Raw genomic sequence first — 19,911 nt, forward strand, 5'->3', positions numbered from 1 at the left:
GCTGTGAGGGGAAGCCGCGCCCCCTCGCTGCTGGCACCGCCCCCGCCCGCCCGTCGCGGGACGCAGCTCCGAAGGCTCCGGGCGCGCTTCCGCCAGCAGCATGGCGCGGGGCGGCGGGAGGGGAACGGTGCGCGTGTGACGTCACCGTCGCAGTTGTGACGTTGGCAACTGACAGGCGGGAAGCAATAACGCAGGCTCCGAAAGTAACGCCTCCTATTTATTTCCACGAACGCTCCAACACAGACGGAGAGCACAGTAACACCGTTCGATGGAGCAAACTCTCACCTGCAAAGCGCTGTTTCTCATACAGTCATTGCCATTAGCCGAGCGTTTTTGCCGGTGACAGATAAGAGCTGTCCTGCCACGTCCGTCAGAATCCTAACCGGCGGAGGTGACCCACTGACACCACTGCTGAAACGCCCCCGACTGCCACACTGCGCCCACAGCCGCTGCTCAGCCTCCGTAAACTCTCACCAAGCATCGATGAATGTCATTCGGTGCCATGTTTTCCGTATTCAGTCACACATCCTTGCTTCATTTGTGCTCCCACATCACACACAACATTTTGCCCCTCTGCTGCTACCTCGTGTGCAACAAAACGTAACGGAATACTGCAGGGAAGGTTCAACCTCTCCTGCCATACCACCATCTGCCTCTGGCATCGTGGCCCAACGTAATAAAATAGGAGGCATTACTTTTGGAGCTGCTCTTGTAGCTTTGGCATCAGAGATGTGGATTGGAGTAGCCATGAGAGTCAGAGAAGAATTAAGTACTAACACTCGTTTAATAATTATCACAAAAAGCAATGTGTTGGCTGCTAGGCTGTTGGGGGATTTTTTGCTGTGAGTGCAGACCCACTACTGGTCATAAAGACGTTGATGCATCTCCCTTAAAACTTCTGTCAACAACCAGCTCTGTCAGCAACCGTTTAACATCACGCGGTTCCCGCAGCTCCCGCAGGGCTGCCGCACACCTCTCACACCGCAGCCGCGGCTCTGGTGCTGCTGGATGCCGGCAGGGGGAGCGCGACCCGTCCGGCTCAGTACTGGGCAAGAACCGCACAGCGCAGCCGGGCATCAGATACAAATATTTGCAGGGAAAGGTGGGTGCGATTTTGGAAGGCGGAAAAATCCTTGTGTGAGCTCTGGGGATGACGGGTTCCATTCCTCTGCCTGTTCCCCCTGCAAAGAGTTCTAGGTGAGATACGATAGCACAAAATATGGCAATAATGTGACACGGAGAGGGATAGACTCAGTCCCAGATTTCAGCCTTCCACAACCGCTGTGCTAGAAGTAACACTGAGCTGGAGACCTCAAGCACGACAGAGCACGCTGCTCGCATCCAACAGCAACCATGTAAGAAAGTTCTTTCCTCAAAGAAGTCACGCTACAAACAGACCACAAACATGCTGCGTGTTCGGTGCATTGGCTGCCTGTTCCTGTTGTGGGATCTACTGTCCTGTATTAGCATTGGGACTCCTGCAGTTGGTCCTATCAGTGCATGTTCACACCTCCTGTGTCCAATGTTGCACATCACACTTCAGTGGATTTGGCCCTCAGAGGGGTTCTGAGCCAGCCCTGGACCCAGCTAAGGTCAACTTCCCACAGCTAGCCTGGCACTCATTTTTAAAGCAGAATGAATGCCACCAAAGTATGCCCACACACAACCAGTTTACCTGGTCCTTCCTCATAGCTCCCACAGTGTGACACATTGCAGCCTGTTGCCTAAGAACTGCTCCTGCCACGCTCTGTGTGGCTCCTGAGGTTTCTCTACCACTTTCTGTTTTCTGCAGCCATGTGTGTACCAAAGCAATATGTCAATAAAACGCCAACAGGCAGGGCTGGCAGGCTGCACACACTCTGCATTTTGCGTGGTGATGTTCTGGGATCTGCATCCTCTAATTCAGCACAGTGAGAAAGCTGCCTGGGATTCTGCAGCATGCCCTCCTAGGAAAATGTCATGGGTTTATACTGTTCAGAAGGGCATTAAAAAGTTGCTGTCCGCACAAAACAGCTGCATTTGTTGCAATTAGGTCAGGCGAGAACATCAAACTGCCTCCAAACACACCACTGCAGGCAGGCCTTTGAACTCTGACTCTGAGGTACAGGTGGAGTCCTTGGCCACAAAGTACGTGCTCTGTCACTTCACCACCTGTGTCCAGGGATTTGTGCTTGGTGAATCACAGAAGCATTCTGCATGCATGCAGGAGCTGAGGCACTGTACAGCTGCATAGGAAAATGATCAGGTTTGTCTGAACTTCCGCTCAGCAAAGTATTTGTTTTGCAACAACAATACTCGTAATTTGACAACTAATATGCTGACGTCCGAGTTGTCCCCCGGTGTTCCACTCTGCAGAGTCACGTGGTAGGAAGGAAAAACTCTGAACTCTGCTCAGTAAGCCAACAAAAAAACTCAAGTCTTTGGTTTGTAGTGGAAGCTTTCCACGGTGCCAACAGCTACGAAAGCTATTTCACCTTAAATCAAGGCTGCCATAGTAGAGCCAACAGAATCTGGAAATGAGGACTGTGATTTTCTTGGGTTTTGTACTACTCTGTTTTGAACAGAACTGAGAGGAGCTTGGCATGAAGCCACCGTCCAAAACAATGCAGGGAAGCATATGTGGTTTGAAAATTACTCAATACCATTTGAGCTTTCAGTTTTTCCTATCTTTCAATCCAAACGGTAAGAGGGCTCCAGCACTCAGTTTCCTCTCCAGTAAGTAACTTGGCACAGTTCACCAAAATCCTTTACCACTGTAGATCACACATACAGAACTGCAGCTTTACAGACAAACGCTGTCCACTCATCTAAAATTAATTTTACCTGTGTCCCTCCACAATGTGCAGTCTGTGCCATGGAACAAATAAGAGCATGGCACAGTTCTGTGACATACACTGCTGGTGCAGTTAAACACCGCTGCTGGCAGTACAGCCCTAGCTCAGACTGATGCAGAAAATATGAGTTTAAGCTGATTTTTTTTTCCTTAAGCATTACCTATATCTTAGTCTACAATTTTTTTCTGGCTCTTCAGAACAGAATAAATACATTCCTCCGTTCTTTATCATTTCAGTAAGAGACTACAAAGAAAATGTAATTAAAATTTTTGTTTACTGCGATTTCGTTCAGGTAAATTAAACAGAAAAAATACTCATTATGTTAGTGCTGACAATATCAACTTCAGCAATTTGTTGAGCAGCAATAAGAAAATGCTTTCCTTTGAAGCTCGCATCACTCTGCACACTCTAAAGATAATGAATCTGCCTGCATGTAATCTATTCAGATATGGCAGATGAGTTTTACTTACTACCAATCAATAAATACATAAGAAGTGCTCAGTTGCAGCATTTAAATTAACTTCTAAAGAATTTCAGAGAAGATGCACAAATCATTTGCTAGAATTCACCAAAACTAAGAATTCTTTTGTGCATTGCTGAAAGTATCCTATCTACTTGAAAATAATTATCCAGATGCTCCTTTTTGATAAGAACCACAAAATTACTGTAGGCACTGGTCAAGCTGTCTATTCTAAAAACAGAGAGAGAAAAAAAAAAAAAAAAAGAGCACCAAATACTGATAAGAACGACCAGAACTGTTGCTTAACTGTACCTTTCTTCCTTCTACTGAAATCCCAATTCCCCAGTAGTTGTAATTCACGTGTTGCTGTTACACTTCTATTCCTTGTCCCATGCGGGGTCCTGGAAATTCAGTTGAAGGGACAGAGTTTCAAACTGCAGGAGGGAGCTTGACTCTGCTGCATTCTGGGCTGAGCATGAGCTATCTGATATTGCCTCTTCACGCAGGAGTTTGCTGTTAGGCTTCCTTGCAGAGAAAAAGCCCCCATTCTTCTCCGTAAGCAAATTTATTTCCTGAAATGTACACAAACATTACTGTAGGCCAGGGGTGGCCAGTCTGCTGAGCCAGTCATGTTCCCATGCCAAAGCAATATCATGTGAGCAGCCAGAGGGGCACGCTGGCATGGGAGCACAGGGCAGGTCAGATACCCAGCTGCCAAGGAAATGAGCTGGCAGCGCTGACATCACCCCACTGCTGTGGGTCCCTTCTGCACACCCAGCCCCGCGTGGTCTCAATGCACACTCCTGGGGAACCACAGTCACCTCCTGTATGGAAGCAGCTCACAGTCTGCCCTCCACATGCACTAAAGGGAAGGTGGTGAATATGAACTGTCACCTCCATTCTGTGAAGACCTTTCTATGGGAGAGAGTATCAGGAAGGTCAATATCCTTGTGTTAGACTATTCTGTACAGTGCTAAGGTAAGAGAGGCAAACAAGCAGAACAAAAGAAACCTGTTTCCTACAGATTTTGATAGTTGTTTTTTTCCTTCATTCTTCCCTTGTTCAGCCTGGCAGCATGCAGAAGACGATTACCTAAGGTTGGGCTCTTTCCCAAGGAGGGGCAATTAATGAAATCTATGCAGAATAAGAGCTTTTCCTGGAACTTACAACTGTCTACCTTGTTCAAACTTGGCAGAGACATCTAGTGAGCTTAAAAAATTACTGCAGAGGATGACAGACAGAAAGATCACGTGCACAAGCTTCAATCTGTTGGGAAATCAAGTCAGTGCCGTCCTTCACTTCTCCAACCTGCCCCAAGGAAGCTGGTGCAGTAACCTCTGGAAATAAAAAGCTTGGAACTTCGGCTCTGCCCTGGCAGAGTCCTTGCCCGATGCAGGAAATGGAAACTGTCTAAAATACAACAGCAATTCCCTACTGTAAGACAGAGCTGAACTCCTTTCCAGTCTGAATGCAAAGCTGTCTTTCCCCAGGCAGGGACAACAGGACCCTGTCCATTGCGAACAACCAAACAACTGGAAAATTCAGAAGAACATCTGCTCTGCCTTATTTCCTCAATCACATCACAAGACCTTTAAGTTACTGACAGAATAATTTAACAACAGTAATGCTTACATGTAAGCTAAATACTCTACCATCTCATCTTCAGCTTGTAGCTTTTCAGCATGCTCTTCTGCAGTAAGTTCTATCTCATCTGGCTTTTGATGCCTCGCCAAAGCAGCCAGCAGAGCATCATGAAGAGTTAGAAAGAACAGTTCTTTGGTGACACAGCTGTCAAAGAACTCGTTCTTCTCAAAGGCTGCTATCACAGAGGCTATAAAAAATGGGAGAAAATAAACAAAGCAGCAAAATTCATACCACGCAGTAGGGCTATAATATTTCACTGCAGTTTAAAACTTATCCCCAGCGATAAGTCAATATTAATAAGCAAATTCTATACTCACAGTGGCAGCCAGCTACAAGGACCGTAATGCCGATATTGAAAAACATATGGAAGATCTGTGGAAAGAATTCCATGTCAGCATTAGAACAATTTTACTTTATACAAATGCTCTAGAAGTTCAAACATAAATGGGAAAAGAAGTCCTTTGTATGATTTATCCCTGAAGAAAGTCCTTATTCCAGAGTCTCAAACCAAGATTCTTAGTTCAGAACTAAATAGCAAACTATCAAAATCTTCATGAATGAGCGTTACCTCTTCACTTGAACAAAAGATTCTTATAAGTACAGGCAAATTCCAAACATTTCTACATACACTGATGCCACACTCATGTATAAATTCTTTTTTTTTTTTAAAGCATTAAAACTCATTATTTCAGAGAATTACAGAACTTCAGAATATGAAGCTGGAAGGAATCTGGAAAGACTTATCTCCTTTTCCAACAGGAAAGGCATTTAATAGATGGCACATAAATCTTTAAGGACATCAGCTGGATCCACAGTTATTCCCAATAGGTTGTAGATTAAACAGAAATCTTTGAAGATGAGTTACAGACTTTGAGGAATTTGAGTAAGAATCCATTTGTAACTGTCTGAGAAGCACGGCTACATGAAATTTAGTTTTGCTACATATATATCCTTATTGGCTAGGATCCCTGCTCGAAGACTAAAAACCTCAAGACGTACATCAAAGAAAAGAATATAAAGGCATTCATCAATACAAATAAAATAATTCTAAGAGAAGACAGGAGGCAATTGTAAAACTGACACTTATAAAAAGGGTTTTTTTTAAGTGTCAAGCTCGAAGAAAAAAGAAACAGCCAAACTTGAAAGAGCAAATTAGACCTTTTTAGAAATACAGTTTATAGTACAGCTTTAGTTTACACGATTTTAGGACTGGAGATAATGGATGACAGGTTTTAGCTTGTCCTTTGTGTTGATAACAAGGCTTTTGTTTTTGAAAAAGTGACCCTATGGGAAGCTGCTAATTTCTGAAAATAGTGCCCTTGTACGGGTCAACTGGAACATATCTAGATGGCCACGCAGCAGGGCGCCATGGGCCAACAAGAAACATATGACACTGGGTAAACTTTAGGTTTCACATTTAAACACAGTTAAGTTGCTTACCTGTCGCAGTAAGTCTGAACCTTGCAAATCCACAAACTGGACCATACTGAAGTCCAAAATAATGGTGTGAACTGGACCTGGCAAATGCACTGGCTGTTCTTCCTGATCAAACAGTGCTGAGGTATTACCTACTGCAGAGCTCGGTGGAACACCAGTTTGTTTCCCTTCATCCTCATTCTTTTCAGGCTGAAGCTGTGTGTTAATGCCTGGAGATGCAGACTGTGCATTAGCTGCTCCCAGCAAGAGCATCCCATAGTTCTGTCTAACTCCATACTTTGACCAACGTACCAAGTGAACTGAAGATGATGTGGAATTACCGTCTACATGACATGACTTCACCAGTTTCTCTGTATATGGTATCTAATATGGAAAATGGAGAGGAGTACATCAGTGGTTAGAAGTAGTAGGCCCAAGGGTGGATTATTTTTTTTCCAGTAAATAAGCACTGTAAATTGCGTGATCTCTCTTCTCTCCTGGTAAAAACACATCCGAAGGAACACCAAATACAGCAGAAAGCCACAAGAGCATGCAAACTAGCAAGTGACTTAGCCAAGCTTCAGGTATGGTTAGCAGAGTGCCTTCAGCTGCTGGCTGGTACTCTCTATATAAGCATTTACAGCCTTTTAAATTCTAGCAAGAACACTGTGCATGGTGACAGAAAAATAGGTACCTCAAACAGACAGATTAGATAAATATACTTCTAAAGCTTACCCGAGGTGGTGGTAAAGGTGGATCACAGACACAAGAGCATTTAAAATCTTTGCTTTCCACTGAAATATCAGACAGACTAGATGAAACTAAGGCCCTCATTTCACTTGGATTTAGAGGCACTGTTTTCATGTCCATCTGAAAGACAAAAATAGTTTTACTGCAGGGGTAATACTAGCTTTTAGAAACTTTATCTAGCCTAAAAAGTGGCATTTACCTTGTGTAACAAGTAATTTTTGAAGTTATTCATATTTGCAAAAGAAATGGAAGAACAGCACTGGAAGATTTTGACACCATCAATCTCCATTGCCTTCAAAACAAAAGTTGGATCTGTGAGAGTTGTACTTTGTAGGAACAATTTTTCCCCACCTAACCCTCTATGCAGTAGACTGCAAGGTGATATTCTAAGGACAAAGTAACACTGCTGACCACACTGCATGCTGGTAGGAGCATTGGCAGTGTGGACCCAATAATGTGCTAATCTGGAAACATCAATCAGTTCCTCCTGTTTTAAAGACCTCCAGCAGATCTATCACTGATGACAGTCGGCTGGTATAATATAAAACCAGCCAAATTAGATATATAGTTTGATATTATATATAATGCTCTTTGCAGAAAACATACATTATATCACTCTTGTATTTCTAACCTTGTCCTCTTTTGATTTCTGCAAATTCATCAGCATAGCTTTGGGAATGTACTCAGATGGCAAAGACAAAGCTCTTTACTATTGTATTACCCAGTTTGGTATGGTTCTGTCTTCTCAACAGCATATTACAAAGGCCTGTGCCCTACTTTACATCCCATCACTGTAAGAATCAGCAAGTCAGTCTGGCAGACAGTTACTGAGAATGTCTTGTGTGGACATAACCAGACTGAGAAAAGCAGGTAAAACACCAAACAGTTCTGGAAATGTCAGCAGTGTGGCTTCCACCACTGGGACGGCACTGATTGACACAGGGAGCTCCATGTGGCACAAGCAGGTTGAATGGGCTATCTGAATCGCTTCACACTACAGGAATTTAAGCATTCTTCAGTTTGAAAGTTTTGAACCAAGTGAACTGAGTCCAAATGGTCATTCCCAGGCATTTAAGGGAAAAAGCTCGATTACAGAGAGGTGGAACATTTGTTTTTTGTTTCCTCTTACAGCTCTGCAGGTGGATAAACTTCTATAAATATTCGTGTTTGGAATCTGTCCCAGCTCCATCATCTTCATTCTGAAACAAGATATTTATTAGACTTTCACATAAAGCAGAGGGAAAAAAAACTTCCATTCCCAAAACCTTGATCTCCATTTCTAAAGAAGTTACTGGTTTGGGACAGTAATAGACAGATTCCAGAATGACCTGACCAAAGTGTTTCCAAGTATGAAAATACTTGTAAACTTGTTGTTGTATGTACAGCAGCTATCTCTAAAACATCAACTCTATAAGAATGAGTATTTTGCTCTAGGAGTTACAAGTACCTGTGTGACCTGATGCTGAGTATGAAGAATGCAATTGCCAGGGCGATCAGTAAACCAATATCAAGACCAAGACAAAGCACTGCAGCAAAAGTTCCAAGCCAAATTGCCTTTGGTCAAGAGACAGAGAGAAAAAGATATAAAATGACCCCCAACTCAGCCCCAGTATTTGGAAATTAAAGAGATCAAAAAGGAAAAAAAGAAAAAAAAAAAAGAGCTAGAAATGGTAGTAGTTGAAAAGCCTAGCTGGCACCTTTAGGCCACCTAGTCCTGAAAACAGTCACACAGAAAGATCACAGGAAAGTAGTGCAGGACCTCAAAACACATAGCTCAGCTGTTGTTACTGACAAGGTGGACCTCCCACTTTCCTTTGCCCTGCATCTGCAGATACACAGTGGCAATACACACACCTCCACAATTCTGGCCTGCTCTAAAAGAACAAAGAAAAGTATTTCTCCCTTCAAACACATTCCAGTTACTGGTTTTTTTACATCACTTACTAAATGATACTTATCCTTTCTCCACAGGGTAGGAATGTCCAGAAATTTTTCAAGAAAAGGTAGCATGTTAAATACTACAACAGCAGCCAGCACACTCTGTGCAAATAAGAAAAAAAATGCATGTTATTTATTGCATCTGAGATTTATTGCACCTACAACACAGTAAGGAAGAGATATCCAAGACAAACTGCTTAAAATTTAGATCTTATTTATGTATTTTTTATAAGTAAGTATAGCAGTTGTCAGATCTGCAAACCAACCAATCTTATGTGATTTCACAATTACTTCTGCCAGTGCAACCGGACTTTCTCTTGAAATGCTTTGTGTGGTTTCCACTGCAGAGCTCTCCAGTGAATCCCTGTGCCTCCTGCAGCACCACGACAAATGACAACACTGTCTACAGAATTGAGTTGCTGTATCAAAGAATGGTTTCAATTAGCATGGGCAGTTTGTTGCCAGGTTTGGAAGTTGTTTGACACCATTTGTTGGAAAAGCGCACCTTAGCAACAAAAAGAAGACTGAAGGGAAGTAGATAATTAAATTCTGTTTTGTAATTAATTACAAAGTAAGTAATTCTCCCAACTTACAAAGAAGCCAGGAAAATATCAGGAAGCAATGCCAGAAGTTCCCTAAGAAAATTTACAGAAAAAAAAAAAGTCGAGATAAAATTTTAAGAGAGAGGTGAAATACTGAGTATTCAGAGCAACCTGCAGCAACAAAATGCTTACAGTGTGGGAGTGCATACGATTTTAAAATAAACCCCAAAGACCAAACTAGGATCAGAGATACTAAACCTAAATTTCAATTTTGAATATTTTATTTACCCCCTTCCACTAAAGATTTTGAAACATCTATCCCTGTAATTACTCACACAGATGCAAGACAGGAACTTATGAATGTTATATAGTTGTGTAAAACCTTTAAAAAATGGGAAACCAAAAGTGAAATACAACATTTAAATCTCAGATCCTGGCAGTAAAATTTCAATTCACTTCTAGTCAAGGAATTTTAGTTTGTGCTGAACAGTCAGATATGGGAGAGAGATGCAGTGTTAATTTCCTAATACTTGACCATGCTGAAATTTAGGACAGTTTAAAGTCATTGTTTTGGTTCAGTCTATCCCTTGAAACAATGAAACAGAGAAAGATACAGCCCCAACCGTTAGGGTAATCTTCATATTATGCTTTAAAAGTAAGTAGGCTGCTACCATAACTATTACAAGTTCACTTACATTAGGTATCATCTGGAAAAAGTGTCCTAGTTTCAATGCAATCACCAGCATTATAGATGCTCCCATCAGTGCTGCTATCTGAACAGAGATACTTTATTAGAGAGGCCTTCCAGAACCAATTCCTAGTCTTCTCTAAGCAAACAGGATTATACAGTCCTTTAACACCATCTAATTGAAAAAGCAACCAGGAGACACAGTCCATGGGTGTGTTGTAATGGGCAATATGAATTCCAGAATGCTCATGTCAAAAAGCTTCTGAAGACACAAATTTGGCCTAAATGGGCTATTCTTATGTACAGCAACACGGGATTTGGATTTGATAGTTTAATTTGAAAAAGAAGATACTACTCTTGCAAGTCAGCCTTAGGAACGTCATCCGAAATCCAGGAAGAAAACTCTCTAACTCCAATGTGGTGTTAGAGAGCAGCATTCCTTTATTCCTCATGATTGGGCGACTTGACAAACAAGGGCGCTCTCTTAGAGTTCAGGTTCTACCTCTAAACAGTTAAGACATGCACATGCAGCACACTGGCATACACATTCATTCTTCTCCAAGGAAGTATTAACATCTGCTAACATCCCTTTGGACGTGCTCAGTGGTATCTAGGGTGGTCAAGTGCCCACCTACTTCTTCCCTGCTTTCCACCACCAGCTTCATCACGAAGACCTTTGACTCACTTTCAGCTGCCTTTTCCCAATTTGGAAAATTTCCATTGCTTACTGGGCCTAGTAAGCCACTTTTAAAACAATATATGTGGAATCCAAGAGGAATGTCCTTGCACCTCCTGGGTGCAAAAGATAAAAGTATTCTGTTATGTGCCCATTCTTGAGGAAATCAAGGCTGCTCACCCACTAAAGTTGAAATTGAAAGTTTTAAAACTACTGAACTATCATTTATGGATTCCTTTTGATAAACCAATATTCTTATAACTTACAACTTTCTTATAAACTAAACTTATTCTTATACTAACGTACTAATCCGTATTGCTAAACAAACCAACCCATATCAGGCAGAAATGTTTTATTAAATCAAGTAACTTCTACGATGCAGTGAAGCATGTACAAATACTCAGATAAGAAGTATGTTAAAATCTTCCTAAAAATAAATAATTTTTTAAAATAATTTTAAAAAAAGATTAAGGTCATAACGTCCAGTACTAAAAAGTGCACAACAATTTTCAATTCTGGGCATATTCACTAAAATACAGTTTACAATTGTGTGAACACATCTTATTCACTCCATAGAATTCTGGCTTCCTCAAACACACATCATGTCCTGTAATATCCTACCATTACAGTACATAACAGAGAGCGTGGGAATATAACTTTACTCCTCACAAACTGCTTGGATGAAATGTCAGCCTATACTCAGCCTAGAATGATTTTAGCCTGGCTCACCTGGGTTGTTCCACCTGTCTTCTCTTGAATGACAGTTCCAGAAATAGCACAACTGACAGCAAAGCTTCTGAAAAATGAACTGCAAATATTGCAAAGCCCCACAGCTATTAGTTCCTGTAAAAATGAAACAGGAGGAAGTAGAGAGAACCCAAAATTAATGACTTACCTAAATAGAAGTGGCTTAAAAAGAAGTACATCTGCTCACACTTGCTGGCTGTTCAGCTCAGAAAACTTTCTGGAAACCAAAGACTCTCATGGTTAAATTTCTCTCAAAAGGCACAAAGTTTTCACAGTTGAGGATCTCACGGACCAAAAAGTCAAGTTCCTGTTTACAAAGTAATCTACAGAGAACCCCAAAGCTTCATGCTAATGCTCAGTAAATCTCAGTACACAGTATAATAGAGATGGGACAAGAACTCAAGTACAAAGAGAATGTCTTTTCCATTATCCCCAAAGGCTATAGGAAGTCAGGGCAGCTTTCTGACTGGATTAATTCCTTTCTAATGAAGACTCAAAGCCATCACAACAAGTTAAACAAGGGCACTGCAAACCAGTTAGTGCTTACTCAATCTAGCACACTGGAAACCTACAGCTTTAGCTTAAAAGGCTCTCAGAGCAATCAGCTTAGGCTGAGAATTCACCGAGTTGACAGACACATATAGACAAGAACTACAGCTGCTCTGGCCACTTACAATTACAGCTATTATATTTGTGTGCTATTGTAAGTCTCACAGATTCAGGATAGCAGTGGCCCCCAGGAATCAGCAGCAGCAGTGCGTGTGAGGTGGCAGGGAGGTCATCCCAACCCATGGAGCTACACTAAGGCCTCTTGGTCAGTATGGTCATTGGAGATATTTTGGCCTTCACATATAGATGGCATCTGTCCTTCCATAGAGAAGAATAACAAGTTGATACAAAACAATCAGCTGGCATCATTTGTTCTATCCTTGCATTTCTATCACTACCAGTTAACTAGTGGCTTTACTAATCTGAATTCAGTTTGCTTCTTGGCCTAAGAAGTATGCATAGCTTTGTTCTCACCTGACTGCTGGAAATGCTGTAGTTATGAAGCAAAGCATACTTCTCTCCAATAAAAACAAGAAGGAAGCAGCTTACAATAGCAAGGGAGAAAGCATGCAAGATGATCTTGCTCAGGTTTGATAAATCTGGCAGTGTAGGAGGTAGAAACCTACAGGATCAGAGAACAGAAAGGTTTAAACCTGCTCTGGGCTCTGTGCAGTCTATACCATACCCAGGACCAACATCAGAGGCATCACCTACCACCCCATGGGAGACGTCCTGAACATGTAAGAGTTTGCTTCCACCTCACAAAAAATACAGTCCTTCCTCTGTGTGCTAATAAAGCCTGAATCTAATAAAGAAAACTGTAGTTCAAATTCTGCATATGCTCTGAAATGAAGAGATCTCAAAGCTCTACTGAAGAGTTATTCCTATAACTGCGCTTCCCAGTAAAAATCAGCCTATGTCAGATTTCAAGAACAGACTGAAACATCTTTTGTGTCTCAAAAGTATAACCTCATTAACAGCATAGATAACTAACCTCTGAGGAATCATACTGACCACAGCACTGCTAGATTCAGCATGAAGATGAACACAATTGGCAATAATGGTGGCTGTGATGATCTGGGAAAGAAAACAAGAATAGCACAGATTATACAGCATTTGCACCTGGAACTGCACACAGTGAATCTAAGGACAGTTACTCGTGCAGGAGAATTTGAAGGACCTAAGCACAGATTTTATTCAGTGTATAAACACCGCAGCGTTCTGAAGTAATGTATTTTTGTGGGGTTTTATAAATATATTATACAAATACTTCCTAGCCCTTTGCTAATGTCTATATTGTAGTAACATCTGATAAATTCTGTGCAAAATGTGGACTTTTTTCTTATTCCAATTTTCTTATTAGCTGTCTGTTACTGTGCTCTGTCAAAGGTTTTGTCCCAAGGCCACTGTTAGGTAAGTGGCAAATGGCTTCAACTCCAGCATCAGCAAGGGGGGACTCCGGGTAGCCTATTCCTTAGAAAAAGAAGCTATCATCTTTTAGACTCCTAGATTGTCTGCAAAAGTCAGAATTTTCATTTCAGTAGAAAAAGTTTTGAATTAAAAAAAAAAAAAGTCAAACTCTTCCATTTTCTAGGAAAGAAAAACATCAGGAGAAAACAGCAGCAACAAATATTACCGAATTTACAGTAAGACCTGCCTTTGAATGTAACAAAATTGAATATCTCCTTCCAACAATTCCAGACAAAAAAAAAACCATAACTGAATCAGAACTCCGAACCTTCAAGTCCACAGTTCTAATACCATCCTAATAAAGATTAAAAAAAAAAATATCAGTCTGGAACATGGTGGTTTCACTCTACACACTGCTATTTACTCATGTAGCAGTTCACCATGATTTGTGCCCATGCCTTTTCATAGGCAGAGATACCTTATTTTCACAGTAGCAGGGGAAAAACTTAGGAAGTTCACTGGTGAAAGACACCTCAAAGCTCAGTGACAAAGGCTGCTTATGGCAGACAGGCAATCCCTGAACTGTTATTCAATTATCACAACAGCACTGAGAACACTTACCAAGAGAAGCTCCATAGGAAATGCAACAGGACTATAGAGGTAAGTTATCCTGATAGTTTTACTGATTTGTAGTATGGCCATGCTAAGCAAAAATAGCAGTATGCTGGTGGCATTAGACTTTGGGAGAGCCAGTAAATAATAGAATACATTCTGAAAAGGAATTATCATAGAGAGGATCAGAGGCAGGTACTGCAAGTATTTTTACATTCTAGAAGACTGAGACCTGTTGCCCTCACACTTTAACTTATCCTTTACTGCTACGACAGTACCTTCAGTGGGAAGAAAGATGCTAAGAGCAAAACAGTATTTTAAATGGTCTGTTGAGAAACACTGCCACAAGTAACTCAGATCTAGTACAATCACTCTTCTCTACACCATCTTTCTCTCTAGTTGTCTGTCTTTTCTTAAGAAAATTAGGAAGACTTATTTTTAACTTATCTTTAGCTAGGAGACTGCTGCATCTTTGTCAGATATGTCATAGATACTGTGTGCCCACAATGATCCATGGAGGAAAAATGTTCCTCTTTCTCTAACCTTTGCTCCAGAATGATTACAGACATGCTGAAAATGATAAAGCTACATAAGTAATTAAAAATACTCCCTTTTCCTCTTGCATGTCACACAAAAAACTCCATTCATCATTCAAGACAACAGAAAGACAAAGTAAACCACAGCTGAGACTTGCAGAAATATCCCTTAGCAACTGACATGTTGAAATTGCCTTCAATTTTTGTTACTGTTCTCTTGTTTATTCCACAGGAAGCAAGCATTTGTTTATTTATTTATTTTTTTTTACTAATAATGAATTTACTCACATAGAAAATGTCTTGAGAGTCATTATGGAAGTCAAGCACAACGTCAAAGATAAAAGTGAACTGTGATACAATGACAAGCAATGCTGCTGCAGAGAGGTAAGCATCAATGAGAGCCTGTGGCAAGTATGCTGTTACAGACTTCAGGCAGAAGCAGCCTAGCAGCAACTGTATGGAACAAACAAGAAGTGAGGTGCAATATAATTATCTATGTCTAACCTGCCTTTCTTGTTTCCATATTTGAAAAGCATGACTTCTCACTGCCAAACTTGATGGATAGTTATTTGAAAAGCTATATTCATTATGCACAATTAAGTAGGATGCTGCCAAACTAAAATAGGAGCACTTCAAATCAAGTGTGTGCGGTTATACAGGACTACTTAAGGGTCTACAGGTTGGAGAACTGGTCAAAAAAAGAACAAAACAATTGGTCAATAAAAGACAAAAGTAATTTACTTCATGTACTGCTAAATTAACCAGGGACACACAAATCTGAACCTATCCCACATTTTTCAGACATCGTGAGAGAAGGAGGCAGACCTTCATGTTCCATTTTGTACAACATATGTATTCAAGTGCACTGAGCTTGGAACTTGTAAGAACACACAAGCAGTCTCACTTCTTACATTTGTACAAAGATAAACATAAGGACACATCAGTAAGGATATAACAGATTCATCTTCTACCTGAATTATGCCAGTCATAAATGTCACTGACGCAGTGAGCGTCAAGGTCTCCATGTAACCTTTCAAAAGTGTAGGGTCTGAAAAATTGACCAGTGAACTGTTGAAGGACAAAGTTTTGTTGAGATCAACGGACTTAAGAATATTTTTCACCACTAGATTTAGGATGCTGAATGAGCCTGAAAGCAACAGAACAGAGTAGAGAGAATGTAACTGCATGAGGTGCTGCAACAAGGATTTATCTTAGAACTACACATCCATCTCTATGCCCCACCATCAAACACGCAGTATGAGACAGTTTAATAATCCATTTTTGCTGTTTCTGAATAAGCACCAAAAGCTTCTAAAGTTCCATCTGAAAATTTCAGACTCCTGTAATTCTATAAGCGAAGTCTTTGTTTGGTCAGATGCACAAAAGAAAAAAGATTTTAATGTAAAGCACAAAAATGAATGCACTACAATGAACTGCCAGAAAGCCCAAGAAATAAGGTTTGTCTGAGAAAGAACTGCCAAGTTACCTAAGAGGCCAGAACTCCACAGATCCACTTTTATGATGGTGATAAGGGCCTTCTCACATAATAATCTAGTTTCTGAACAAATTAAGAATGTAAAACCATCAACAGCTCAGTCATGGCAAGGAACTGCATGACCCCTGGAGGAAACCAGGAGCTAAGTGGGAAGCAGCTTGCCCTGGCCTTCTACTTTATGCAGGAGACACTTCCATGATGCACCAGCTGCCCCCTTTGCACTGCTGTCTGTGACAAAGGAGCTGTGGCAGTCTGTGCCTTCCGGGGCAGAGGTGGAACAATGAATCGAGAATCTGGAAGTCTGGGTTCTCCCCTAAGTAACGCCTGCACATGAGATGCTTTTTGAAGCAGCACTGAACACAATCTCTAACTCCTGTAGAAACATTTGCAATGCAGAATAGAACTCACCAATTGAGATGTGATGTGAACTTCCAAATACAACATAGAGCATTGAGCAGCAGAATGCAGAAAGGAAGCCATTGATTGTTGGAAGAGGTAAGCCAGCCAGCCAAACTCCTAATAGCCCTAGAAAGCAAAAAATCTAACAGATTTTGCAAGGTGGATTTAAAGATTGCTATTTTTCTTGCAATACAGGGAAAAGGTGCTGTTAGTATATATTTATATACTTAAATCAGAGGGAAACTTTATGAAAAAAGGCAGTGTATTGTCCTCAAAATTGCACTATGTAACATTTGATTATAGAATATGTTTTCTTGCAAGTATGGAAATTAATAAGTTAATGATTTAGGGAATTTGTGAATTAAAGTTCCCACATAATTCGATGACATCTGAAGGAACAGGATAACACACATTATGAAAAGGATGATGTACAAAAGAAGCAAGAGTGTTTTTTCTTTTCTCTCTGCCTACCTTGAGGAACCTGAACTAACCCAACACTTAGGCCTGCATGGAGGTCCTTCAAGATCCATTCTCTGAACTGATAGGAAAAAGCCAATTCAGGATAGGGAGCCTCTTGTATATGATCTTTTTGCAACTTTCCCAGGAGAACCTGAAAAGAATCAGATAAGATAAGCTGTGTGTAAAGTTTTTCATGACCACCATGTCTTGCAGCCCTTTTGCATGACCTCATACTCTGCAGGAATAGAAGCCACACTGCTACTCTCAGATCTCTGCAGGCACTGTGTACTCTGAACCCCCTCTGCCTTCTGCAGATCCAGCTGGTGCATAACAAGAGTCCCATACAGGCACTCCTGTGCATTTGCATTCCTTTCAGATGAATCGCGAATACTTTGTGTGCCATTCATATGATACCCTGTCAGCACCAGAGCACAGAGCACTGAATGCATCAAGTACCTGACCTCATTAACACACTGAAGAAAATCAGGAGACAGCATTTTGATACGTCCTATCTAATCTAGAAGGAAAACATACAGCTGCTACATTTGGAAGGGAAAAAAAAAAAAAAAAAAAGAGAGAGAGACAAGCCCATTGCATCTCCAAAAAAGCAGTCAAATGTTTCCTGTATTACACTTAACATGGGAATGCAAGCAGGACTTGACCTACGTGATTTTTCTGCCTAAATGTCTTTGGATCAATATTTCCAGCAGGTAAGCTCTGAGCAGTCATAAAGCCCTGTGCTCCCCCTTCCCTTTTTTAATCCCCTGACCATAGTGGTGATCTTCTACTCACAAACCAAAGATACACAATGCAGTATCTGCCCAATTCTTCTGGTAACCCTGAATAGTGGTTGGGGAGACTGAGCCCCAGTTAGCATTACAGAGTCCAGACCCTTTCCATCATTTTATTGTCTGAGGTGATTACATGCTGGGATGACCAGTGAATACAAAACAGAGAACAGAGAAAATACATGAGATGGGGAAGTGGAAAAGAAACAGAGAAAAGAGTATGAGGAAGCAAGAAAAACACAAGTCTTAAATGGAGAATTGAGGGAGGGCAAAAAGATTTCCTGATAAAGCAGCAAGTGCAGTGATAAAGATTCCAATAATACTAGCGTGGCTTTAAAGCAAAATTCTCCCTTTGACTTCTGCACAAGACTTATTTCATTGCATCAGGAATTTGTGAGTGGCAGTCTTAACTCTAGCTCACATATCATAATTATACACAATTCAAGCCTTTCTGTTAATTTTGTTCCTCTGACTCCAATCTTCTTCAATACCAGAAAAAAACCCTACCGTACATTCCAAAGGATCTCACAATTGCAGAAATTAATCAACAGTGAGTGAGTCTTCAAGGTGAAATGAAAAACTAGAAAGCACAGTAATAACTCAAACTCTAGCTCCACTTGCCTTCACTTATTACCAGGAAATTCCTTTGCAACAGTGCCAGTAAAACAAGATCCATGGTTTTAGGCTGCAGTCACACTCATTGCTGAGCTGGTTTTAAGAGCTAGTTACACAGAAGAGAGAGGTCTGGCTCTTCTGTGCTGCTTTTCCTTCTGTGTCCTGTCCCATCTGGCAGCAGCAAGCTGTTAGGTAGTTCACCACACCTTGCGGAACCTCACCCATAGCTAGACTTGAGTCTCAAGGCATGTCACTGTCCCAAAATAAGAGTCTGAGTTTCAGTATACCTTCAGAATACATGCTGAAACAAAGCTTAGAGAAATGATGAATCAGAGATTTTTTTATTTACTTTTTTAATGAGGACTCTGTAGTGTAGACTCAGCCATAACCACTAGCAGTCCACTCCACATCCAAAGAGATTCACTTGGAAAACCAAAAGCATTCACAGTCAAACAAAACTAAAAGGGAAGCTGATGAAAGAGCTTCCTATTTTTGATTATATTTGCCTTGCTGGAAGAACACCAGGAATTCTCCTAAGTCACCAACAAAGACTGCCTTCTACTGAGCCTGCAGGGATCCTCCGGCAGAAGATATGCTTCTGTCCCTAAGATAATGCCCAAGAGAATTTTGGCAGATGGGAAAATCAGACTGTGGAAACATTAATACTGTATAGGCAATACCATCACCCATTCTCCTCAAAGAATGCAGGAACATAGCTCCAAAATAATGCAAAAGCAATTCAGCCAATCTTAGCCATACCATTATGCAACTTTTCATGTACCCAGCTAAGAAGGAACAGAAAACAGCTCTTGAAATTTAAGAAACACAAGTATCTAAAGGCAGAAATCAGAAAAAATGCAAGTGAAAGCTTGTGTCTGACAGCTGGGCTGAGGGAAGCACTGGAGGGGCTGCAAATATTAACAACTTCTCCTTAGAATGTATATATCCCTCACACTATCATAGTCCTGAAGTGAACAAACACTCCTACAGATTGCTAAACTGGGGGGTAGTGGAGTGCTGTTCTTGCATACTTCACTGCAAGTTTCTCCAACTGGCTGTTCTGCTTCAGTTATCAATCAATACGATTCAGCATTTTAATTACAAGCTGCAGGAAGACATGAGCATCTTTCCAGATTTGGGCTAGAAGAGCCTCCTTAGTTGTTTTTTTTTTTGTTGTTTTTGTTTTTGTTTTTTTTTTTACACCTGTCAAATTCCTAGCATACAGCTCACCTGCAATGTAGCCGTGTCTTCTTCTCAGGGATCTGTGGCTCTCCACCAGAGGTGGAAGGTAGGTTTCTTTCCAAGAATGCTTGTATGTGTTCCTCAGTCCACACTTCTCTCGGGATTCTGTAA

General features: G+C 41.0%; 1 protein-coding gene across 9 annotated transcripts; it reads right to left on the reverse strand.

Moving 5' to 3' along the window:
* Positions 1-765: 765 nt before the first annotated feature.
* Positions 766-19,911, reverse strand: SLC26A8 (solute carrier family 26 member 8). Of its 9 annotated transcripts, none has more exons than XM_019623184.2 (20): positions 19,789-19,911; positions 17,168-17,306; positions 16,706-16,822; positions 15,774-15,949; positions 15,091-15,255; positions 14,276-14,425; positions 13,239-13,321; positions 12,719-12,866; positions 11,678-11,791; positions 10,280-10,357; positions 9,049-9,144; positions 8,552-8,658; positions 8,234-8,303; positions 7,304-7,396; positions 7,090-7,224; positions 6,379-6,738; positions 5,256-5,310; positions 4,927-5,125; positions 3,607-3,695; positions 766-1,181 (listed from the first exon to the last, which is right to left on the reverse strand). In XM_019623184.2, the coding sequence occupies exons 3-20, from the start codon at positions 16,746-16,748 to the stop codon at positions 865-867; spliced, it is 2,478 nt and encodes an 825-aa protein (XP_019478729.1). In that variant the 5' UTR covers positions 16,749-16,822; positions 17,168-17,306; positions 19,789-19,911; the 3' UTR covers positions 766-864. The 9 variants fall into 9 exon arrangements, 7 of the variants coding, with proteins under 7 accessions (XP_019478729.1, XP_031412809.1, XP_019478730.1 ...); XR_002121719.2 differs by having other exon boundaries at positions 1,094-1,181; positions 4,947-5,125; XR_002121717.2 differs by having other exon boundaries at positions 1,094-1,181; positions 3,607-3,866; positions 4,947-5,125.

Source organism: Meleagris gallopavo, chromosome 28 (genome assembly GCF_000146605.3).
Source record: "Meleagris gallopavo isolate NT-WF06-2002-E0010 breed Aviagen turkey brand Nicholas breeding stock chromosome 28, Turkey_5.1, whole genome shotgun sequence".
In the NCBI taxonomy this organism is placed as follows: Eukaryota; Metazoa; Chordata; class Aves; order Galliformes; family Phasianidae; genus Meleagris; species Meleagris gallopavo.

Coding starts and splice junctions, on each gene's coding strand:
- SLC26A8 (XM_019623184.2), bottom strand. CDS start 16,748: ATGCTCTATGTTGTATTTGGAAGTTCACATCACATCTCAATTG. Junction 7,397..8,233: donor GTTTATCCACCTGCAGAGCT/GTAAGAGGAAAC, acceptor TTTGTTTTGAAG/GCAATGGAGATTGATGGTGT. Junction 6,739..7,089: donor CACCTTTACCACCACCTCGG/GTAAGCTTTAGA, acceptor TTTCCATATTAG/ATACCATATACAGAGAAACT.